The sequence below is a fragment of the Oncorhynchus mykiss genome, chromosome 27 (genome assembly GCF_013265735.2).
Source record: "Oncorhynchus mykiss isolate Arlee chromosome 27, USDA_OmykA_1.1, whole genome shotgun sequence".
NCBI classification, from domain to species: domain Eukaryota; kingdom Metazoa; phylum Chordata; class Actinopteri; order Salmoniformes; family Salmonidae; genus Oncorhynchus; species Oncorhynchus mykiss.
The window spans coordinates 30800672-30826148 of NC_048591.1; the positions used below are offsets into that span (position 1 = coordinate 30800672).

General features: G+C 44.7%; 1 protein-coding gene across 2 annotated transcripts in view; it reads right to left on the reverse strand.

The window, feature by feature from the left end:
- Positions 1 to 25477, reverse strand: part of LOC110507154 (calsyntenin-2) — a 449723-nt gene that overhangs the window by 49597 nt on the left and 374649 nt on the right. For both annotated transcript variants that reach the window (XM_036965819.1, XM_036965818.1), the window contains exons 7-8: positions 20587 to 20844; positions 20231 to 20352 (exon numbers count right to left, since the gene is read on the reverse strand). In XM_036965819.1, the coding sequence (XP_036821714.1) occupies positions 20231 to 20352; positions 20587 to 20844 (380 nt within the window). The remainder of the gene's footprint in view (positions 1 to 20230; positions 20353 to 20586; positions 20845 to 25477) is intronic.

Here is a 25477-nt window from a genome sequence, read left to right on the forward strand (position 1 = left end):
AATCAGCATTTATTATGCACATCATTCTCTACCTCTTAGACATTATTTCTTTCTCTACCTCTTTCACTGGCTCTGTCTTTTCATTCCCACCTCTATCGCCCTATCACTTCTTTTTCTGGATGTAATCCCTCTCTTTTATGAGTAGCAGAAGTGCCTCTTAGTTGTGTGGAATGGTGCTGATGTGGTTACTAAATGACAGGGAGGTGGAGATATGTGTTCTATTAGCATTGCACATTGTGGAGAGAGGAAGAGAGTAGAAAAGAGAGGACAAGAGAGGGAGAGAGGGAGAGAGAGGGAGAGGGAGAGAGGGAGAGAGAGGGAGAGAGAGGGAGAGAGAGGAAGAGAGTAGAAAAGAGGACGAGAGAGGGAGAGAGGGAGATAGAGGAAAAGAGAGGACGAGAGAGGGAGAGAGAGGGAGAGAGGAAGAGAGACAAAGAGAGAGGAAGAGAGAGTAAAAGACCTGGGGTCTGGCAGTAAACCCCAAAAAGACTAAAATAATGATTTTCCAGAGAAGATCCATATCTCAGTGAATTAGACCAAAGTTCTCAATTGGTACAAAATATATAGAGTACTGTACACACTACAATTATTTAGGTTTAAAAATAAGCTCAACTGGACACCTTAATGAGGCAGTAAATGAACTGAGGGAGAATGCACGCAGGGCATTCTACGCCATTAAAAAAACCATCTAATTGAAATACCTATTTAAAATTTGGCTAAAACTAATTGAATGTGTCATTGACCAATTGCACTTTATGGCAGCAAGGTGTGGGGTCCACTTGCAAAACAAGATTTCACCCAATGGGACAAACACCCCATTGAAACCCTGCATGCAGCGTTCTGTAAGATTCTCCTACATGTCCAGAGGAAAACTATAAACAATGCATGCAGGGCAGAATTAGGCCAATATCCACTAATAATTAAAACACAAAAAAGAGCAATTCAGTTTTGGAAACATCTAAAATACAGTGACCCCCTCTCATATCATTACCAAGCCCTGCAATGCCAAGAGCTGAGCAAAGAAAAGAGTCCCCTCATCCAGCTATTCCTGGGGCTGAGTTCACAAACCTGTTCTACTAACACACTGAAGCCTCAGGACCAGAACATCCAATCAATCAGAATAAAACAAATTACAACACAGTCAAAACAAAACCATATTGCTTATTGGGAAACACAAGCACAAACACAAAGCAAAGTGCAGTGCTATCTGGCCCTAAATTGACAGTACACTGTGGCTAACTATTTGACCATGGTTACTGATCAAAACCTTAAAAAATAAAGTACAGGCTCAGTGAGCACAGCCTTGCCATTGAGAAGGGTAGACACAGGAAAACCTGGCTTCCTGTAGAGGAAAGGCTGTGCAACCACTGCACAACAGCAGAACCTGAGACGGAGCTGCATTTCCTGACAAAATGTCAAAAATACAAAACAATTAGAGAGTGTCATTTCCACAAATTTGAAACCCTTATTCGAGGTTTCAAAGACCTCTCTGAAGAGAGTAGGCTACCCGTCCTGTTGGGGGAGGACGCAGAGAGCTGTGGGTTGGCAGCGCACTACATTGCTGCCTGCCATAAGTTGAGGGACGGTGTAGGACAGACCAATCAACCTGCACATGTCCTCTACTGTATGTGTATTGTTATTGTTGAATGTTTGGTTATTTTGACACTTGGTTATTGTTGTTACTGTTGTCCCATTGACAATTTTGATTCTTATTATTTTCATATTGTAAATATCCAAAGTAAGCTTTGGCAATGTGTACATTGTTACGTCATGCCAATAAAGCACATTGAATTGAATAGAATTGAAAAAGAGAGAGGAAGAGAGAGAAAGAGAGAGAAAGAGAGAGGAAGAGAGAGGAAGCGAGAGGAAGCGAGAGGAAGAGAGAGAAAGAGAGAGGAAGCGAGAGGAAGCGAGAGAAAGAGAGAGGAAGCGAGAGGAAGCGAGAGGAAGAGAGAGGAAGAGAGAAAGAGAGACAAAGAGAGAGAAAGAGAGAGGAAGAGCGATGAAGAGAGAGAAAGAGAGAGGAAGAGAAAGAGACAGAAAGAGAGAGAAAGAAAGAGGAAGAGAAAGAGACAGAAAGAGAGAAAAAGAGAGAGGAAGAGAGACGAAGAGAGAGAAAGAGAGAGGAAGAGAGAGGAAGCGAGAGGAAGCGAGAGGAAGAGAGAGGAAGAGAGAAAGAGAGACAAAGAGAGAGGAAGCGAGAGGAAGAGAGAGAAAGTGAGAGAAAGAGAGAGAAAGAGAGGAAGAGAGACGAAGAGAGAGAAAGAGAGGAAGAGAGAGAAAGTGAGAGAAAGAGAGAGAAAGAGAGAGGAAGCGAGAGGAAGAGAGAGGAAGAGAGAAAGAGAGACAAAGAGAGAGGAAGCGAGAGGAAGCCAGAGGAAGAGAGAGAAAGTGAGAGAAAGAGAGAGAAAGAGAGACAAAGAGAGAGGAAGAGAGAGGAAGAGAGATGAAGAGAGAGAAAGCGAGAGGAAGAGAGAGAAAGAGAGAGGAAGAGAGACGAAGCGAGAGGAAGAGAGAGGAAGCGAGAGGAAGAGAGAGGAAGCGAGAGGAAGAGAGAGGAAGCGAGAGGAAGAGAGAGGAAGAGAGAGGAAGCGAGAGGAAGCGAGAGGAAGAGAGACGAAGAGAGACGAAGAGAGAGGAAGAGAGACAAAGAGAGAGGAAGCGAGAGGAAGAGAGAGGAAGAGAGAGGAAGCGAGAGGAAGAGAGAGGAAGAGAGACGAAGAGAGAGGAAGCAAGAGGAAAAGAGACGAAAAGAGAGGAAGAGAGAGGAAGCGAGAGGAAGAGAGAGGAAGAGAGACAAAGAGAGAGGAAGAGAGAGGAAGAGAGACAAAGAGAGAGGAAGCGAGAGGAAGCGAGAGGAAGAGAGAGGAAGAGAGACAAAGAGAGAGGAAGAGAGACAAAGAGAGAGGAAGCGAGAGGAAGAGAGAGGAAGAGAGAGGAAGCGAGAGGAAGAGAGAGGAAGAGAGACGAAGAGAGAGGAAGCGAGAGGAAAAGATACGAAAAGAGAGGAAGAGAGAGGAAGCGAGAGGAAGAGAGAGGAAGAGAGACAAAGAGAGAGGAAGAGAGAGGAAGAGAGACGAAGAGAGAGAAAGAGAGAGGAAGAGCGATGAAGAGAGAGAAAGAGAGAGGAAGAGAAAGAGACAGAAAGAGAGAGAAAGAAAGAGGAAGAGAAAGAGACAGAAAGAGAGAAAAAGAGAGAGGAAGAGAGACGAAGAGAGAGAAAGAGAGAGGAAGAGAGAGGAAGCGAGAGGAAGCGAGAGGAAGAGAGAGGAAGAGAGAAAGAGAGACAAAGAGAGAGGAAGCGAGAGGAAGAGAGAGAAAGTGAGAGAAAGAGAGAGAAAGAGAGGAAGAGAGACGAAGAGAGAGAAAGAGAGGAAGAGAGAGAAAGTGAGAGAAAGAGAGAGAAAGAGAGAGGAAGCGAGAGGAAGAGAGAGGAAGAGAGAAAGAGAGACAAAGAGAGAGGAAGCGAGAGGAAGCCAGAGGAAGAGAGAGAAAGTGAGAGAAAGAGAGAGAAAGAGAGACAAAGAGAGAGGAAGAGAGAGGAAGAGAGATGAAGAGAGAGGAAGAGAGAGGAAGAGAGACGAAGCGAGAGGAAGAGAGAGGAAGCGAGAGGAAGAGAGAGGAAGCGAGAGGAAGAGAGAGGAAGCGAGAGGAAGAGAGAGGAAGAGAGAGGAAGCGAGAGGAAGCGAGAGGAAGAGAGACGAAGAGAGACAAAGAGAGAGGAAGAGAGACAAAGAGAGAGGAAGCGAGAGGAAGAGAGAGGAAGAGAGAGGAAGCGAGAGGAAGAGAGAGGAAGAGAGACGAAGAGAGATGAAGCAAGAGGAAAAGAGAGGAAAAGAGAGGAAGAGAGAGGAAGCGAGAGGAAAAGAGAGGAAGAGAGACAAAGAGAGAGGAAGAGAGAGGAAGAGAGACAAAGAGAGAGGAAGAGAGAGGAAGCGAGAGGAAGCGAGAGGAAGAGAGGAAGACAGACAAAGAGAGAGGAAGAGAGACAAAGAGAGAGGAAGCGAGAGGAAGAGAGAGGAAGCGAGAGGAAGCGAGAGGAAGAGAGAGGAAGAGAGACGAAGAGAGAGGAAGCGAGAGGAAAAGATACGAAAAGAGAGGAAGAGAGAGGAAGCGAGAGGAAGAGAGAGGAAGAGAGACAAAGAGAGAGGAAGAGAGAGGAAGAGAGACAAAGAGAGAGGAAGCGAGACAAAGAGAGACAAAGAGAGAGGAAGAGAGTCGAAGAGAGAGGAAGAGAGAGGAAGAGAGACAAAGAGAGACGAAGATAGACGAAGAGAGAGGAAGAGAGAGGAAGAGAGAGGAAGCGAGAGGAAGAGAGAGGAAGCGAGAGGAAGCGAGAGGAAGACAGACGAAGAGAGAGGAAGAGAGAAGAAGCGAGACAAAGAGAGAGGAAGCGAGAGGAAGAGAGACGAAGACAGACAAAGAGAGAGGAAGCGAGAGGAAGAGAGAGGAAGCGAGAGGAAGCGAGAGGAAGACAGACGAAGAGAGAGGAAGAGAGAGGAAGCGAGACAAAGAGAGAGGAAGCGAGAGGAAGCGAGAGGAAGAGAGACAAAGAGAGAGGGAGGGAGGTAGGGATTGTGTGTGAGAGAGCGAGGGAGGACAAGAAACCAGAAAAGTGTTACTGCCCTCAGGCTCCATCCCTCTGTGTCCAACCCTCAGCCTCTAGCCCTCGGGTTCCAGCCCTCTGTCTCCATCCCTCAGTGTCCAACCCTCAGCCTCTAGCCCTCGGGCTCCAGCCCTCAGCCTCTAGCCCTCGGTCTCCAGCCCTCAGCCTCCAGCCCTCAGCCTTTAGCCCTCAGCCTCCAGCCCTCAGCCTCCAACCCTCCTGCTCAATGAAGAGTTAACTCACTCTGCCTAGGCCGGTAAGAGGCTATCCCTCCCTCCCTCCCTCTCTGCCTCCCTCTCTGCCTCCCTCCCTCTCTGCCCCCCTCCCTCTCTGCATCTCTGCCTCCCTCTCTGCCTCTCTGTCTCCCTCCCTCTCTGCATCTCTGCCTCCCTCTCTGCCTCTCTGTCTCCCTCCCTCTCTGCATCTCTGCCTCCCTCTCTGCCTCTCTGCCTCCCTCCCTCTCTGCATCCCTCCCTCTCTCCCTCTCTGTCTCCCTCCCTCTCTGCATCTCTGCCTCCCTCTCTGCCTCTCTGTCTCCCTCCCTCTCTGCCTCTCTGTCTCCCTCCCTCTCTGCCTCTCTGTCTCCCTCCCTCTCTGCATCTCTGCCTCCCTCTCTGCCTCTCTGTCTCCCTCCCTCTCTGCCTCTCTGTCTCCCTCCCTCTCTGCCTCTCTGTCTCCCTCCCTCTCTGCATCTCTGCCTCCCTCCCTCTCTGCCTCCCTCCCTCTCTGCATCTCTGCCTCCCTCCCTCTCTGCCTCCCTCCCTCTCTGCATCCCTGCCTCCCTCCCTCTCTGCCTCCCTCTCTGCCTCTCTGTCTCCCTCCCTCTCTGCATCTCTGCCTCCCTCCCTCTCTGCCTCCCTCCCTCTCTGCATCTCTGCCTCCCTCCCTCTCTGCCTCCCTCCCTCTCTGCCTCCCTCCCTCTCTGCCTCTCTGTCTCCCTCCCTCTCTGCATCTCTGTCTCCCTCCATCTCTGCCTCCCTCCCTCTCTGCATCTCTGCCTCCCTCCCTCTATGCCTCCCTCCCTCTCTGCATCTCTGCCTCCCTCCCTCTCTGCCTCCCTCTCTGCCTCTCTGTCTCCCTCCCTCTCTGCCTCTCTGTCTCCCTCCCTCTCTGCATCTCTGTCTCCCTCCATCTCTGCCTCCCTCCCTCTCTGCATCTCTGCCTCCCTCCCTCTCTGCCTCCCTCCCTCTCTGCCTCCCTCCCTCTCTGCATCTCTGCCTCCCTCCCTCTCTGCATCCCTCCCTCTTTGCACCTCTGCCTCCCTCCCTCTCTGCCTCCCTCCTTCTTTGCCTCTTTGCCTCCCTCCCTCTCTGCCTCCCTCCCTCTCTGCCTCCCTCCATCTCTGCCTCCCTCCATCTCTGCCTCTCTTTCTTCCTCTCTGCCTCTCTGCCTCCCTCCCTCTCTGCCTCCCTCCATCTCTGCCTCTCTTTCTTCCTCTCTGCCTCTCTGCCTCCCTCCATCTCTGCCTCCCTCCCTCTCTGCCACCCTCCATCTCTGCCTCTCTTTCTTCCTCTCTGCATCTCTGCCTCCCTCCCTCGCTGCATCTCTGTCTCCCTCCATCTCTGCCTCCCTCCCTCTCTGCCTCCCTCCATCTCTGCCTCTCTTTCTTCCTCTCTGCCTCTCTGCCTCCCTCCCTCTCTGCATCCCTCCATCTCTGCCTCTCTGCCTCCCTCGCTGCATCTCTGCCTCCCTCCCTCTCTGCCTCCCTCCCTCTCTGCCTCTCTTTCTTCCTCTCTGCATCTCTGCCTCCCTCCCTCTCTGCCTCCCTCGCTTCATCTCTGTCTCCCTCCATCTCTGCCTCCCTCCCTCTCTGCATCTCTGCATCCCTCCCTCTCTGCATCCCTCCCTCTTTGCATCTCTGCCTCCCTCCCTCTCTGCCTCCCCCCTCTTTGCCTCTCTGCCTCCCTCCCTCTCTGCCTCCCTCCCTCTTTGCCTCTCTGCCTCCCTCCCTCTCTGCATCTCTGCCTCCCTCCCTCTCTGCATCTCTGCCTCCCTCGCTGCATCTCTGCCTCCCTCCCTCTCTGCATCCCTCCCTCTTTGCATCTCTGCCTCCCTCCCTCTCTGCCTCCCTCCCTCTCTGCCTCTCTGCCTCCCTCCCTCTCTGCCTCCCTCCCTCTTTGCCTCTCTGCCTCCCTCCCTCTTGATTTGTTTAACACTTTTTTGGTTACTACATGATTCCACGTGTTATTTCATAGTTTTGATGTCTTCACTATTATTCTACAACGTAGAAAATAGTACAAGAAAAACCCTTGATTGAGTAGGTGTGTCGAAACGTTTGACTGGTTCTGTAGGTGTGCGTGTGTGTTCCCATGGCTACTGGGCCAAGCACACACACATAAAGACAGTATACAGAAAGTGCACCGGAAAACACAAAAACCCTTGAGCCCAAACACTAAAGCCAGAGGAGAGGATTCTTTTGAAAAGCTACATCTGAAACAAAAAGAGTAGGGCGAAAGAGCTCTCAGATCCTCTGTCAGTACAGGGCTTAAGAGGACAGAGAGAGAGGAGAGGAGAGGAGAGGAGAGGAGAGGAGAGGAGAGGAGAGGAGAAGAAACTCTCCCCTTTCTCTCTCTGTCTCTCACTCTCCCCTCTCTCTCTCTGTCTGTCACTCTCCCCTCTCTCTATGTCTCACTCTCCCCTCTCTCACTCTGTATTTCACTTTCCCCCCTCTCTCTCTGTCTCACTCTCCCCTCTCTCTCTGGCTCTGTCACTCTCTGTCTCACTCTCTCTCTCTGTCTCACTCTCCCCTCTCTCTATGTCTCACTCTCCCCTCTCTCTCCCTGTCTCTCACTCTCCCCTCTCTCTCTGTCTCTCACTCTCCCCTCTCTCCATGTCTCACTCTCCCCTCTCTCTCTCTCTGTCTCTCACTCTCCCCTCTCTCTCTGTCTCTCACTCTCCCCTCTTTCTCTGTCTCTCACTCTCCCCTCTCTCGCTCTCTCTTGCGCTCTCTCACTCTCCCGTTTCTCTCTCTCTGTCTCACTCTCCCCTCTCTCTCTGGCTCTGTCTCACTCTGCCTCACTCTCTCTTTGTCTCACTCCCCCCTCTCTCTCACTCTCTCTGTCTCACTCTCTATGTCTCACTCTCCCCCTCTCTCTCTCTACATCTCTTTCTATCTCACTCTCCTCTCTCTCTCTGTGTCTCACTCTCTATGTCTCACTCTCCCCTCTCTATCTCTCTCTCTCTCTCTCTTGCGCTCTCTCACTCTCCCCTTTCTCTCTCTCTGTCTCACTCTCCCCTCTCTCTCTCTGGCTCTGTCTCTCTGCTTCACTCTCTCTCTGTCTCACTCCCCCCTCTCTCCCTCTCTCCCTCTCTCTGTCTCACTCTCCCCTCTCTCTATGTCTCACCCCCCCCTCTCTCTCTCTCACTCTCTCTGTCTCGCTCTCTATGTCTCACTCTCCCCTCTCTCTCTCTCTATGTCTCTTTCTGTCTCACTCTCCTCTCTCTCTCTCTTTCTCACTCTCCCCTCTCGCTCTGTGTCTCACTCTCTATGTCTCACTCTCCCCTCTCTCTCTCTCTTGCGCTCTCTCACTCTCCCCTTTCTCTCTTTCTGTCTCACTCTCCCCCCTCTCTCTAGCTCTGTCTCTCTCTGTCTCACTCTCTCTCTGTCTCAATCTCTCCTCTCTCTCTCTCTCTCTCACTCTCCCCTCTCTCTATGTCTCACTCTCCCCTCTCTCTCTCTCTGTCTCTCACTCTCCCCTCTCTCTCTCTCTCTCCCCTCTCGTTCTCTCTCTATGTCTCCCTCTCCCCGCTCTCTATCTCTCTCTCTCTGTCTCTCACTCTCCCCTCGCTGTCTCTCACTCTCCCCTCTCTCTCTCTGTCTCTCACCCTCCCCTCTCTCTCTCTCTGTCTCTCACTCTCCCCTCGCTGTCTCTCACTCTCCCCTCTCTCTCTCACTCTCCCCTCTCTCTCACTCCCACCTCACTCTTTCTCTCTCTCTCTGTCTCACTCCTTGTCTCACTCTCCCTCTCTCTCTGTCTCTTTCTATCTCACTCTCCCCTCTCTCTCTCTTTCTCACTCTCCCCTCTCTCTCTGTGTCTCACTCTCTATGTCTCACTCTCCCCTCTCTCTGTCTCATTCTCCCCTCTCTCGCTCTCTCTTGCGCTCTCTCACTCTCCGCTTTCTCTCTCTATGTCTCACTCTCCCTTCTCTCTCTGGCTCTGTCTCACTCTCTCTTTGTCTCACTCTCCCCTCTCTCTTTGTCTCAATCTCCCCTCTCTCTCTCTTGCGCTCTCTCACTCTCCCCTTCATCTCTCTGTCTCACCCCCCCCTCTCTCTCTATCTCTCTCTCTCTCTCTCTCTCTCTCTCTCTGTCTCACTCTCCCCTCTCTCTCTCTTGCGCTCTCTCACTCTCCCCTTTCTCTCTCTGTCTCACTCTCCCCTCTATCTGTCTCTCTCTGTCTCACTCTCTCTCACCCCCCCTCTCTCTCTCTCTCTCTCTCTCTCTCTTTGTCTCACTCTCCCCTCTGTCTCTCACTCTCCCCTCTCTCTCTCTCTCTCTCTGTCTCACTCTCTGCTCTGTCTCTCACTCTCCCCTCTCTCTCTCTCTCTCTCTCTCTCTCTCTCTGCCTCTCACTCTCCCCTCTCTCTCTCTCTTACTCTGTCTCTCACTCTCCCCTCTCTCTCTCTCTGTCTCTCACTCTCCCTTCTCTCTCTCTCTGTCTCTCTCTCCTCTCGCTATGTCTCTCACTCTCCCCTCTCTCTCTCTCCCTCTCTGTCTCTCACTCTCCCCTCTCTCTCTCTCTCTGTCTCTCACTCTCCCCTCTCTCTCTCTGTCTCTCACTCTCCCTTCTCTCACTCTCCTCTCTCGCTCTGTCTCTCACTCTCCTCTCTCACTCTGTCTTCCAGATATAGCAGCTCTATTATGACCCTCTGCTTCACTTCACACACTTACTGACTGCACTACTGAGTCACTATAGATAGCATATACTGGTCCAGAGTGGTCGTGTGTGTGTGTTTTGACATTTATGTTCTTATCATTCTCCATCATCATCGTCATCTTCATCCGTTCCTCTCCTTTAGAACTATATGGGTATAGTTTGAACACTCAATGCCCCACATACATGGGTTATATCCTCTTCCTTCATTTCAATGAAGAGAGGAACATGCTAACAGGGAAAGGGGGATACCTAGTCAGTTGTACAACTGAATGCATTCAACTGAAATGTGTATTTCGCATTTAATAGGTAGTCTTAACAGGCAGTCTTAACAGGCAGTCTTAACAGGTAGTCTTAACAGGTAGTCTTAACAGGTAGTGTTAACATGTTGTCTTAACAGGTCGTTTTAACAAGTTGTCTTAACAGGTAGTGTTAACAAGTTGTCTTAACAGGTAGTGTTAGCAAGTTGTCTTAACAGGTAGTCTTAACAGGTAGTCTTAACAGGTAGTGTTAACAGGCAGTCTTAAAAGGCAGTCTTAACAGGTAGTCTTAACAGGCAGTCTTAACAGGTAGTGCTAACAGGCAGTCTTAACAGGCAGTGTTAACAGGTTGTCTTAACAGGTCGTCTTAACAGGTAGTCTTAACAGGTAGTGTTAACAAGTTGTCTTAACAGGTTGTCTTAACAGGTAGTGCTAACAGGCAGTCTTAACAGGCAGTCTTAACAGGTAGTCTTAACAGGCAGTCTTAAAAGGCAGTCTTAACAGGTAGTCTTAACAGGAAGTCTTAACAGGTCGTCTTAACAGGTAGTCTTAACAGGTAGTGTTAACAAGTTGTCTTAACAGGTCGTCTTAACAGGTAGTCTTAACAGGTAGTGTTAACAAGTTGTCTTAACAGGTTGTCTTAACAGGTAGTGCTAACAGGCAGTCTTAACAGGCAGTCTTAACAGGTAGTCTCAACAGGCAGTCTTAAAAGGCAGTCTTAACAGGTAGTCTTAACAGGCAGTCTTAACAGGTAGTGCTAACAGGCAGTCTTAACAGGCAGTGTTAACAGGTAGTCTTAACAGGCAGTCTTAACAGGCAGTGTTAACAGGCAGTCTTAACAGGCAGTCTTAACAGGTAGTCTTAACAGGAAGTCTTAACAGGTAGTGCTAACAAGTTGTCTTAACAGGTAGTGTTAACACGTTGTCTTAACAGGTCATCTTAACAGGTAGTGCTAACAGGCAGTGTTAACAGGTAGTGTTAACAAGTTGTCTTAACAGGTAGTGTTAACAAGTTGTCTTAACAGGTAGTGTTAACACGTTGTCTTAACAGGTCGTCTTAACAGGTAGTCTTAACAGGTAGTGCTAACAGGTAGTGCTAACAGGCAGTGTTAACAGGTAGTGTTAACAGGTAGTCTTAACAGGTAGTGTTAACAGGTAGTCTTAACAGGCAGTCTTAACAGGCAGTCTTAACAGGCAGTGTTAACAGGTAGTCTTAACAGGCAGTCTTAACAGGCACTGTTAACAGGCAGTCTTAACAGGCAGTCTTAACAGGTAGTCTTAACAGGCAGTCTTAACAGGTAGTGTTAACAAGTTGTCTTAACAGGTAGTGTTAACACGTTGTCTTAACAGGTCATCTTAACAGGTAGTGCTAACAGGCAGTGTTAACAGGTAGTGTTAACAAGTTGTCTTAACAGGTAGGGTTAACAAGTTGTCTTAACAGGTAGTGTTAACACGTTGTCTTAACAGGTCGTCTTAACAGGTAGTCTTAACAGGTAGTGCTAACAGGTAGTGCTAACAGGCAGTGTTAACAGGTAGTGTTAACAGGTAGTCTTAACAGGTAGTGTTAACAGGTAGTCTTAACAGGCAGTCCTAACAGGCAGTCTTAACAGGCAGTGTTAACAGGCAGTGTTAACAGGTAGTGTTAACAGGTAGTCTTCACAGGCAGTCTTAACAGGCAGTGTTAACAAGTAGTCTTAACAGGTAGTGTAAACAGGTAGTCTTCACAGGCAGTCTTAACAGGCAGTGTTAACAAGTAGTCTTAACAGGTAGTGTAAACAGGTAATGTTAACTAGTGCTAACAGTCTCCCATGACTGCATTTAAAACACACCACTTCTGACTATCTTGTTCTATTCCAACGCTCCAGTGTTGTGAAAGTGACTGAACCATCCCCTGTGTGTTTTTCTGATTGCTTTCATTTAAAAGCCTACTCCGTTTTCATGGAATCGCCCCCAGGAAATGATGTCACTTAGATATTCAATTTCCACACACAGCTGAGACACCGTTTATATCCAAATTATCAGAGGTTGTCTTTCTCTGTCTGGTTTTTCTTTCTCACTTTCAGTCATGCATATTTTATTTGATTTCCTCGTCTTAAACCGCCAGATGACAAGCTACATTCAGTCACAAACTGTTGGATGTTTCCTAGACCTTTCAACAGGAATTACAATCTACATTCATGGATGTCTATACCAAACATTAGAAACACCTTCCAAATATTGAGTTGCACCTGTACCTTTTGCCCTCAGAACAGCCTGAATTGGTCAGGGCATGGAGTCAACAAGGTGTCCACAGGGGTGCTGGCCCATATTGACTCCAATACTTCCTACGGTTGTGTCAAGTTGGCTGGATGTCCTTTTGGTGCTGGACCATTCTTGATACAAATGGGAAACTGGTGAGCATAAAACCCCAGCAGCGTTGCAGTTCTTGACACACTCAAACTGGTGCACCTGGCACCTACTACCATACCCTGTTCAAAGGCAATTCAATATTTTGTCTTGCCCATTCACCCTCTGAATGGCACACATACACAATCCATGTCGGTATTGTCTCAGTTTAAAAATCCTTAATCTACACTGATTGTAGTGAATTTAACAAGTGACATCAATAAGGGATAATAGTTTTCACCTGGATTGACCTGGTCAGTCATGGAACGGTGTTCTTAATGTTTTGTACACTCAGTGTATGATCTGTTTTATACACAGCATGTCCAGTGGTGTCCAAGTTGTCCAAGTTGTCCAAGTTGTCCAAGTTGTCCAAGTTAAAAGGGAACTTCACAATTTATGAACTTCATGTTCATCATATCCAGTACCACCCCAACATCAACATACAGTGGGGCAAAAAAGTATTTAGTCAGCCACCAATTGTGCAAGTTCTCCCACTTAAAAAGATGAGAGAGGCCTGTTTTCATCATAGGTACACTTCAACTATGACAGACGAAATGAAAAAAAAAAATCCAGTAAAATCACATTGTAGGATTTTTTATGAATTTATTTGCAAATTATTTTTTTCTCAGTTTGTATGTCATAGTTGAAGTGTACCTATGATGGAAATCACAGGCCTCTCTCATATTTTTACGTGGGAGAGCTTGCACAATTGATGGCTGACTAAATACTTTTTTGCCCCACTGTATGTAAAAATTGTGCATTTCTATGTTTAGCAGTAAAATATATAGAGGAAGGTAAGTGTTTCCAATGACATTGTTAACCAATTAGTAGAAAATTAGTAGGCAGTAGGCAATTAGTAGGCAATGCCTACTCACAATTGGTGAAAATCACACGATGCACACCGATGATGTCATTGGAAACACTTATCTTTCTGTATATTTTTTACTACAAAACATAGAAAAGGGCCATTTTCACGTTATTGACATTTGGCTCTATACTCTAAAAGTTTGGATTTGAAATCAAACAATTACTATGAAGTTAAAGTGTAGACTGTCAGATTTAATTTGAGGGTATTTTCATCCATATCGGGTGAACCGTTTAGAAATGACAGCAGTTTTTCTACATAGTCACCCTATTCAAGGGGAGCAAAAGTACTGGGACAAATTCACTTATATGTGTATTAAAGCAATAAAAAGTCAAGTATTTTGTCCCATATTCATAGCACAAAATGACTATATCTAGCTTGTGACTCTACACATTTGTTGGATGCAGTTGCTGTTAGTTTTTGTTGTGTTTCAGATTATTTTGTGCCCAATACAAATGAATGGTAAATAATGTATTGTTTGAAAATAAAAGAGAGCCGCACACTCTAGGAGCTCAGATGCAAAAATGTAATTACCAACGTTTCGACAGCAAAGCTGTCTTCATCAGGGTATAATCACAAACACTGCGGGATGACTCGTTTATGTAGTGTCAAAAGACACAGGTGTCTGTAATCATGGCCAAGAGTGGCCTAATATCATTGGTTAATTATTAAATATTAAAATGTCATACAAAGAACAGCATACAAACAATAAATGGATAGCATAGATTAATTTGACTACACAAGCTTACAAACAATTACAATGGCAAAGTCACAATAATCACAAGAATGTCGAATCAAAAGAATTTGCAAAAAACAATCAGATTTCGACAGAAATATGGCTGAGACGCAAAGAAAGTTCAAGGAGAGGGGCTACAAGAATGATCAGATTAATATTGCCATTGAGAAAATAAAATAAAAAACGAGACATTACGTCAGTCTCGCAAAAAGACACATTCTTGTGTTCTAACTACCCGCTATTCAAAGTGCCCTGAACAAATTAAGGGAATCGTTCACAAACATTGGCACATCCTAAAATCCGATGACAGTCTCGGTAATGTGTTTTCGGACTTTCCCTTGGTCGTATTCTCGCGGGGCAGAAATCTCAGAGACCAATTGGTACACTCTGATTTACCACCCCAAGATATTCCTGAACAACGTCTATTTGCGCCCCTACTGGATGGAAATTACAAATGTAATGGCTGTGCTCAATGCAATGGCACTTATAAATGTAGATCCTTCAAACACCCACAAACAGGGAAATCGATCCCAATTAAAGGTGTTATTACACGTGCTCCACTAAGGCAGTTATTTATCTTATAACTTGTTCTTGTGGTAAAAATGATGTGGGTAAAACAAAGCGCGAATTAAAAGTACGTATCTCAGAGCATCGTAGCACCATTAGGTGTTTATTGGTCACATACACATTTTTAGCAGATGCTGTTGTGGGTGTAGTGAAATGCTTGTGTTTCTAGCTCCAACATTGCAGTAATATCTAACAATTCACAATAATACACACAACTCTAAAGTAAAAGAATGGAGTTAAGAAATATATAAAAAATTAGTGGCATTGACTAAATACAGTAGAACAGAATACAGTATATACAGTGCCTTGCGAAAGTATTCGGCCCCCTTGAACTTTGCGACCTTTTGCCACATTACAGGCTTCAAACATAAAGATATAAAACTGTATTTTTTTGTGAAGAATCAACAACAAGTGGGACACAATCATGAAGTGGAACGACGTTTATTGGATATTTCAAACTTTTTTAACAAATCCAAAACTGAAACATTGGGCGTGCAAAATTATTCAGCCCCCTTAAGTTAATACTTTGTAGCGCCACCTTTTGCTGCGATTACAGCTGTAAGTCGCTTGGGGTATGTCTCTATTAGTTTTGCACATCGAGAGACTGACATTTTTTCCCATTCCTCCTTGCAAAACAGCTCGAGCTCAGTGAGGTTGGATGGAGAGCATTTGTGAACAGCAGTTTTCAGTTCTTTCCACAGATTCTCGATTGGATTCAGGTCTGGACTTTGACTTGGCCATTCTAACACCTGGATATGTTTATTTTTGAACCATTCCATTGTAGATTTTGCTTTATGTTTTGGATCATTGTCTTGTTGGAAGACAAATCTCCGTCCCAGTCTCAGGTCTTTTGCAGACTCCATCAGGTTTTCTTCCAGAATGGTCCTGTATTTGGCTCCATCCATCTTCCCATCAATTTTAACCATCTTCCCTGTCCCTGCTGAAGAAAAGCAGGCCCAAACCATGATGCTGCCACCACCATGTTTGACAGTGGGGATGGTGTGTTCAGCTGTGTTGCTTTTACGCCAAACATAACGTTTTGCATTGTTGCCAAAAAGTTCAATTTTGGTTTCATCTGACCAGAGCACCTTCTTCCACATGTTTGGTGTGTCTCCCAGGTGGCTTGTGGCAAACTTTAAACAACACTTTTTATGGATATCTTTAAGAAATGGCTTTCTTCTTGCCACTCTTCCATAAAGGCCAGATTTGTGCAATATACGACTGATTGTTGTCCTATGGACAGAGTCTCCCACCTCAGCTGTAGATCTCTGCAGTTCATCCAGAGTGATCATGGGCCTCTTGGCTGCATCTCTGATCAGTTTTCTCCTTGTATGAGCTGAAAGTTTAGAGGGACGGCCAGGTCTTGGTAGATTTGCAGTGGTCTGATACTCCTTCCATTTCAATATTATCGCTTGCACAGTGCTCCTTGGGATGTTTAAGGCTTGGCAAATATTTTTGTATCCAAATCCGGCTTTAAACTTCTTCACAACAGTATCTCGGACCTGCCTGGTGTGTTCCTTGTTCTTCATGATGCTCTCTGCGCTTTTGACGGACCTCTGAGACTATCACAGTGCAGGTGCATTTATACAGAGACTTGATTACACACAGGTGGATTGTATTTATCATCATTAGTCATTTAGGTCAACATTGGATCATTCAGAGATCCTCACTGAACTTCTGGAGAGAGTTTGCTGCACTGAAAGTAAAGGGGCTGAATAATTTTGCACGCCCAATTTTTCAGTTTTTGATTTGTTAAAAAAGTTTGAAATATCCAATAAATGTCGTTCCACTTCATGATTGTGTCCCACTTGTTGTTGATTCTTCACAAAAAAATACAGTTTTATATCTTTATGTTTGAAGCCTGAAATGTGGCAAAAGGTCGCAAAGTTCAAGGGGGCTGAATACTTTCGCATGGCACTGTACGTACTTATGAGATGAGTAAAGCAATATGTAAACATTATTAAAGTGACTAGTGTTCCATTATTAAAGTGACCAGTGATTCCATGTCTATGTATATAGGGCATCAGCCTCTAAGGTGCAGGGCTGAGTAACCGGTTGGTAGCTGGCTAGTGATGGCTATTTAACAGTGAGTTAGAAACTGTCTTTCATTATCTCGGTCCCAGCTTTAATGCACCTGTACTGACCTCGCCTTCTGGATGGTAGCAGGGTGAACAGGCAGTGGCTCGGGTGGTTGATGTTCTTGATCATTTTGGCCTTCCTGTGACATCGGATGCTATAGGTGTCCTGGAAGGGCAGGCAGTTTGCCCCTGTTTATGTGTTGGGCAGACCGCACCACCCTCTGGAGAGCCCTGCGGTTGTGGGCAGTGCAGTTGCCGTACCAGGTGGTGATACAGCCCGACAGGATGCTCTCAATTGTGCATCTGTGAAAGGTTCTCCCCTGAGGTGTAAGAGACTACCTCTATCAGTATACTCCAGGGATCATCAACTAGATTCAGCTGCAGAAAAATCTTATCTTGAGCGCATAGTTAGGAAGCCGGACCATAATTAAAAAAAATTGGTAGACTGCATATTGACCACAACAAGCCCAAACAGATGACTAAGGAGAGAGAGAGAGAGAGAGAGAGAGAGAGAGACACAGAGAGAGAGAGGGATGAGGAGAAAGCAAGGACTGTGGAGAGACAGGCTGCCATGTCTTGTCTAAATGTGCTTGTTCTGAAATGTTACAGAACTTCTTCAGATGGTGACTCACAAATAGTCAACCCCGGTCACAAGGTCACGCTCTGACCCCCAGTCCTTCCTCAAATCACAGCCAGCGATCTGTCCTCAAATTACCCAGCAGCCCCAGTACTCTGCCTCTCACTGCCCGGCTTCAGCTGCTCGTCTCTTTTGTCCAATCAGAGAGCTGCGTTCAGGGTCTGGAGACTGACAATAAGCGTGACCAGGCCAACCTTGAGACAGACACATCCTCAGGCGAGAGGGAGCTGCTGCTGTCACCCACCCACACACTGTACATAAACACATATGTCAGCCTGCTAGGTTTGGCCAAGAGTCAATGTAGCTACAGGCAAACATACAGTGCTTTGCAAAAGTATTCATCCCCCTTGGCATTTTTTTATTTTGTTGCATTACAACCTGTTATTTAAATAGATTTTTATTTGGATTTCATGTAATGGACATACACAAAATAGTCTAAATTGGCGAAGTGAAATTAAAAAAATTACTTGTTTCAAAGAATTACAAACGGAAAAGTGGTGTGTGCATATGTATTCACCCCCTTTGCTATGAAGCCCCTAAATAAGATCTGGTGCAACCAATTACCTTCAAACGTCACATAATTAGTTAAATAATGTCCTCCTGTGTGCAATCTAAGTGTTACATGATCTGTCACATGATCTCAGTATATATACACCTGTTCTGAAAGGCCCCAGAGTCTCCAACACCACTAAGCAAGGGGCACCACCAAGCAAGCGGCACCATGAAAACCAAGGAGCTCTCCAAACAGGTCAGGGACAAAGTTGTGGAGAAGTACAGATCAGGGTTGGGTTATAAAAAAATATCCAAAACTTTGAACATCCCACTGAGCAGCATTAAATCCATTATTAAAAAATGGAAAGAATACGGCACCACAACAAACCTGCCAAGAGTGGGCCGCCCACCAAAACTCAGGGACCAGGCAAGGAGGGTATTAATCAGAGAGGCAACAAAGAGACCAAAGATAACCCTGAAGGAGCTGCAAAGCTCCATAAGACCACTTCAAGCCGTACACTCCTCAGAGCTGGGCTTTATAAGAGAGTGGCCAGGAAAAAGCCATTGCTTAAAGAAAAAAATAATGGTGTTCACCAAAAGGCATGTGGGAGACTCCCCAAACATATGTAAGAAGGCACTCTGGGCAGATGAGACTAAAATTAAGCTTTTTGGGCATCAAATAAAATGCTATGTCTGGCGCAAACCCAACACCTCTCATCACCCCGAGAACACCATCCTCCGTAGCCGACGTGAGTAAGACCTTTAAACAGGTCAACATTCATAAGGCTGCGGGGCCAGATGGATTACCAGGACGTGTGCTCTGGGCATGGGCTGACCAACTGGCAGGTGTCTTCACTGACATCTTCAACATGTTCCTGATTGAGTCTGTAATACCAACATGTTTCAAGCAGACCACCATAGTCCTTGTGCCCAAGTGAGGGTAGGTAGCAACATATCTGTCACTCTGATCCTCAACACTGGAGCCCCTCAGGGGTGAATGCTCAGTCCCCTCCTATACTCCCTGTTCATCCACGACTGCATGGCCAGGCACGACTCCAACACCATCATTAAGTTTGCAGACAAAACAACAGTGGTAGGCCTGATCACCGACAAAAACGAGACAGCCTATAGGGAGGAGGTCAAAAACCTGGCCGGGTGGTGCCAGAATAACAACCTATCCCTCAACGTAACCAAGATGAAAGAGATGATTGTGAAATACAGGAAAAGGAGGACCGAGCATGCCCCCATTCTCATCGATGGGGCTGTAGTGGAGCAGGTTGAGAGCTTCAAGTTCCTTGGTGTCCACCTCAACAACAAACTAGAATGGTCCAAACACACCAACACATTCATGAAGAGGGCATGACAAAGCCTAATCCCCCTCAGGAAACTAAAAAGATTTGGTATGGGTCCACAGATCCTCAAAAGGTTCTACAGCTGCAACATCGAGAGCATCTTGACTGGTTGCATCACTGCCTCGTACGGCTTCTGCTCGGCCTCCGACCGCAAGGCACTACAGAGGGTAGTGCGTACGGCCCAGTACACCACTGGGGCTAAGCTGCCTGCCATCCAGGACCTCTACACCAGGCGGTTTCAGAAGAAGGCCCTAAAAATTGTCAAAGACCCCAGTCACCCCAGTCATAGACTATTCTCTCTACTACCGCATGGCAAGTGGTACCAGAGTGCCAAGTTTAGGACCAAAAGGCTTCTAAACAGTTTTTACCTCCAAGCAATAAGACTCCTGAACAGGTAATCAAATGGCTATCCGGACTATTTGCATTGTGTGCCACCCCCAAACCCCTCTTTTACGCTGATTCTACTCTCTGTTTATGATATATGCATAGTCACTTTAACAATACATTCATGTACATACTATCTCAATTAGCCCGACAAACCAGTGCCCCCGCACAGTGCCTAGTCAAAACTCAGACTTCAATCCAATTGAGAATCTGTGGTATGACTTAAAGATTGCTGTACACCAGCGGAACCCATCAACTTGAAGGAGCTGGAGCAGTTTTGCCTTGAAGAATGGGCAACAATTCCAGTGGCTAGATGTGCCAAGCTTATAGAGACATACCCCAAGAGACTTGCAGCTGTAATTGCTGCAAAAGGTGGCTCTACAAAGTATTGACTTTGGTGGGGTGAATAGTTATGCACGCTCAAGTTTTCTGTTTTTTTTTTGTCTTATTTCTTGTTTGTTTCACAAGAAAAAATATTTTGTTTCTTCAAAGTGTTATGCATGTTGTGTAAATTAAATGATACAAGCCCCCCCAAAATACATGTTTATTCCAGGTTGTAAGGCAACAAAATAGAAAACATTCCAAGGTGGTGAATCATTTCGCAAGTCACTGTATCCTCACCGCCAGCCCACATTCATCCCCAGAGGAAACACACACACACACACACACACACACACACACACACACACACACACACACACACACACACACACACACGCATACCTGTGAAGGACATATTTTCAATAGAGATGGTCTTCATATGTCTAAAACAGTCTCAACTGCTCTGTGCATCGAGGCTTTTAGAGAGGTTCTGGGATGAAGGACTTTAGGTGTTGATCAAGAGCCTCTAGAGGGAGTTGTTGGTCCAGGCCATCTGAACATCACATCATGTTTCATAGACAGCACACTCGTAAGGACAAGTTGTCCCTCTTTAGTGGTACAGTACATTACAACTGAATATCGCTGACGTACACAAAGCCTACTGTGTAGCCTACCTGCTCCAGTTTCCAGTGGAACTCTGCAGGTCTGAAGGTGTCCACCTGGGTGAAGTCTCTCCGGAGCAGGAAGACCAGACGACAGTTATGGACGTAAAGGGAGTAGTGGTGTCTGTTCATCTCTGGAGAGGGGATGAGGAAAGAGAAGAGGGCGTAAATGTAACACACCTTCCCTAAAATTACCACAACCTTTGAATTAAGACCCCTTCTCTTAAGTGAAGATAAACCCATTCTTGTCAGTAGACCACACCCATTCAATGTTCCTGCCCCTCTCCACACAGCCCTTCCCACTTTACTTCTCTCCCAGCCACACCACTCTCTTCCCTCCTACCTTCCCTCCCCTCCCCTCTTCTCACCTGTCTTATCAGAGTTGCAGAGCAGGGTCTCTTTCTCCGCCCTCAGTCCAGGAGTGGGTCCATGCTTCATCCACGTGGCGATTGTGAACTGATCCGTCAGGTTCTGTGGTACCATCTGGTCAGGAATCTTTGCTGCATGCCGCCCGTCAAACCGGAAGATGAGGTCGCTGTCCCGCCCACTGTCTGTCACAAGGGACGCAGTCCAATTGGTGGAGACGCTGGGAGCAGGGAGAAGGTCTGTGCTGCCCGACGAGGCCCCTGGGTAATTGTTGCCGTGGGAACAGATAAGGAAGCACAACAACACAGGACTGTAAATACCAATCAACACAGATATACAGATGGTTCAGACTGACCTTGGCTATGATCACTTATGAATAAGCCAGAGGCCCAGGCTTAATGTGTAAACGATGTTCAGAGATTGCTAGTGGATGTGACTATTGATTTGTGACAAATTAAACAGTCTTTCAAAGGTAGGAGTGGATGAGAGTCATCAGAAGCCATGGCCATGCATAGAGTACATACTGCTTAATCTACCTCCATGCATAGAGTACATACTGCTTAATCTACCTCCATGCATAGAGTACATACTGCTTAATCTACCTCCATGCATAGAGTACATACTGCTTAATCTACCTCCATGCATAGAGTACATACTGCTTAATCTACCTCCATGCATAGAGTACATACTGCTTAATCTACCTCCATGCATAGAGTACATACTGCTTAATCTACCTCCATGCATAGAGTACATACTGCTTAATCTACCTCCATGCATAGAGTACATACTGCTTAAACTACCTCCCATGCATAGAGTACATACTGCTTTATTTATCTACCTCCATGCATAGAGTACATACTGTTTTATCTACCTCCATGAATAGATTACATACTGTTTTATCTACCTCCATGAATACAGTACATACTGCTTTATTTATCTACCTCCATGCATAGATTACATACTGTTTTATCTACCTCCATGGATAGAGTACATACTGCTTAATTTATCTACCTCCATGAATAGAGTACATACTGTTTTATCTACCTCCATGGATAGAGTACATACTGCTTTCTTTATCTACCTCCATGCATAGAGTGCATACTGTTTTATCTACCTCCATGCATAGAGTACATACTGTTTTATCTACCTCCATGGATAGAGTACATACTGCTTAATCTACCTCCATGAATAGAGTACATACTGTTTTATCTACCTCCATGAATAGAGTACATACTGCTTAATCTACCTCCATGCATAGAGTACATACTGCTTTATTTATCTAACTCCATGGATAGAGTACATACTACTTTAGTTATCTACCTCCATGAATAGAGTACATACTGCTTTCTTTATCTACCTCCATGGATAGAGTACATACTGTTTTATTTATCTAACTCCATGGATAGAGTACATACTGCTTTCTTTATCTACCTCTATGGATAGAGTACATACTGCTTTCTTTATCTACCTCCATGGATAGAGTACATACTGCTTTATTTATCTACCTCCATGGATAGAGTACATACTGCTTTCTTTATCTACCTCCATGGATAGAGTACATACTGCTTTCTTTATCTACCTCCATGCATAGAGTACATACTGCTTTCTTTATCTACCTCCATGGATAGAGTACATACTGCTTTATTTATCTACCTCCATGGATAGAGTACATACCGCTTTCTTTATCTACCTCCATGGATAGAGTACATACTGCTTTATTTATCTACCTCCATGGATAGAGTGCATAATGCTTTATTTATCTACCTCCAAGGACAGAGTACATACTGCTTAATCTACCTCCATGCATAGAGTACATACTGCTTAATCTACCTCCATGCATAGAGTACATACTGCTTTCTTTATCTACCTCCATGCATAGAGTACATACTGTTTTATCTACCTCCATTAATAGAGTACATACTGTTTTATCTACCTCCATTAATAGAGTACATACTGTTTTATCTACCTCCATTAATAGAGTACATACTGTTTTATCTACCTCCATTAATATAGTACATACTGTTTCATCTACCTCCATGGATAGAGTACATACAGCTTTATTTATCTACCTCCATGAATAGAGTACATACTGCTTTCTTTATCTACCTCCATGGATAGAGTACATGCTGCTTTCTTTATCTACCTCCATGGATAGAGTACATGCTGCTTTATTTATCTACCTCCATGCATAGAGTACATACTGTTTAATCTACCTCCATGGATAGAGTACAAACTGCTTTATTTATCTACCTCCATGGATAGAGTACATACTGTATTATCTACCTCCATGGATAGAGTACATGCTGCTTTATTTATTTACCTCCATGAATAGAGTACATACTGCTTTCTTTATCTACCTCCATGCATAGAGTACATACTGCTTTATTTATCTACCTCCATGGATAGAGTACATACTGCTTGATCTACCTCCATGCATAGAGTACATACTGTTTTATCTACCTCCATGCATAGAGTACATACTGTTTTATCTACCTCCATGCATAGAGTACATAATGCTTTATTTATCTACCTCCAAGGACAGAGTACATACTGCTTAATCTACCTCCATGTATAGAGTACATACTGCTTAATCTACCTCCATGCATAGAGTACATACTGCTTTATCTACCTCCATGCATGGAGTACATACTGCTTTATCTACCTCCATGCATAGAGTACATACTGCTTTATCTACCTCCATGAGTAGAGTACATACTGTTTTATCTACCTCCATTAATAGAGTACATACTGTTTTATCTACCTCCATTAATAGAGTACATACTGTTTTATCTACCTCCATGCATAGAGTACATACTGTTTTATCTACCTCCATGAATAGATTACATACTGTTTTATCTACCTCCATGGATAGAGTACATACTGCTTTATTTATCTACCTCCATGAATAGAGTACATACTGCTTTATTTATCTACCTCCATGAATAGAGTACATACTGCTTAAACTACCTCCATGCATATAGTTCATACTGCTTAAACTACCTCCATGCATAGAGTACATACTGCTTAATCTACCTCCATGGATAGAGTACATACTGCTTAAACTACCTCCATGCATAGAGTTCATACTGCTTTATTTATCTACCTCCATGGATAGAGTACAAACTGCTTTATTTATCTACCTCCATGGACAGAGTACATACTGTTTTATCTACCTCCATGAATAGAGTACATACTGTTTTATCTACCTCCATGAATAGAGTACATACTGCTTAATCTACCTCCATGCATAGATTACATACTGCTTTATTTATCTACCTCCATGGACAGAGTACATACTGTTTTATCTACCTCCATGAATAGAGTACATACTGTTTTATCTACCTCCATGAATAGAGTACATACTGCTTAATCTACCTCCATGCATAGATTACATACTGCTTTATTTATCTACCTCCATGCATAGAGTACATACTGTTTTATCTACCTCCATGGATAGAGTACATGCTGCTTTATTTATCTACCTCCATGCATAGATTACATACTGTTTTATCTACCTCCATTAATAGATTACAAACGGTTTTATTTATCTACCTCCATGGATAGAGTACATACTGTTTTATCTACCTCCATGCATAGATTACATACTGCTTTATTTATCTACCTCCATGGATAGAGTACATACTGCTTTATTTATCTACCTCCATGGATAGAGTACATACTGCTTTCTTTATCTACCTCCATGGATAGAGTACATACTGCTTTATTTATCTACCTCCATGGACAGAGTACATACTGTTTTATCTACCTCCATGGATAGAGTACATACTGCTTTATTTATCTACCTCCATGGATAGAGTACAAACTGCTTTATTTATCTACCTCCATGGACAGAGTACATACTGTTTTATCTACCTCCATGAATAGAGTACATACTGTTTTATCTACCTCCATGGATAGAGTACATACTGCTTTATTTATCTACCTCCATGGATAGAGTACAAACTGCTTTATTTATCTACCTCCATGGACAGAGTACATACTGTTTTATCTACCTCCATGAATAGAGTACATACTGTTTTATCTACCTCCATGAATAGAGTACATACTGCTTAATCTACCTCCATACATAGATTACATACTGCTTTATTTATCTACCTCCATGCATAGAGTACATACTGTTTTATCTACCTCCATGAATAGAGTACATACTGTTTTATCTACCTCCATGGATAGAGTACATACTGTTTTATCTACCTCCATGAATAGATTACAAACTGTTTTATTTATCTACCTCCATGCATAGAGTACATACTGTTTTATCTACCTCCATGGATAGAGTACATACTGCTTAATCTACCTCCATGCATAGATTACATACTGCTTTATTTATCTACCTCCATGAATAGATGACATACTGTTTTATTTATCTACCTCCATGGATAGAGTACATACTGCTTAATCTACCTCCATGGATAGAGTACATACTGTTTTATCTACCTCCATGGATAGAGTACATACTGTTTTATCTACCTCAATTAATAGATTACAAACTGTTTTATCTACCTCCATGAATAGAGTACATACTGCTTAATCTACCTCCATGAATAGAGTACATACTGCTTAATCTACCTCCATGCATAGATTACATACTGCTTTATTTATCTACCTCCATGCATAGAGTACATACTGTTTTATCTACCTCCATGAATAGAGTACATACTGCTTTATTTATCTACCTCCATGAATAGAGTACATACTGTTTTATCTACCTCCATGCATAGAGTACATACTGTTTTATCTACCTCCATGAATAGATTACATACTGTTTTATCTACCTCCATGCATAGATTACATACTGCTTAATCTACCTCCATGGACACTAAGATACAAACAGAACACCATGGTAATGGAAAGAAAGAAGGTATGTCTGGA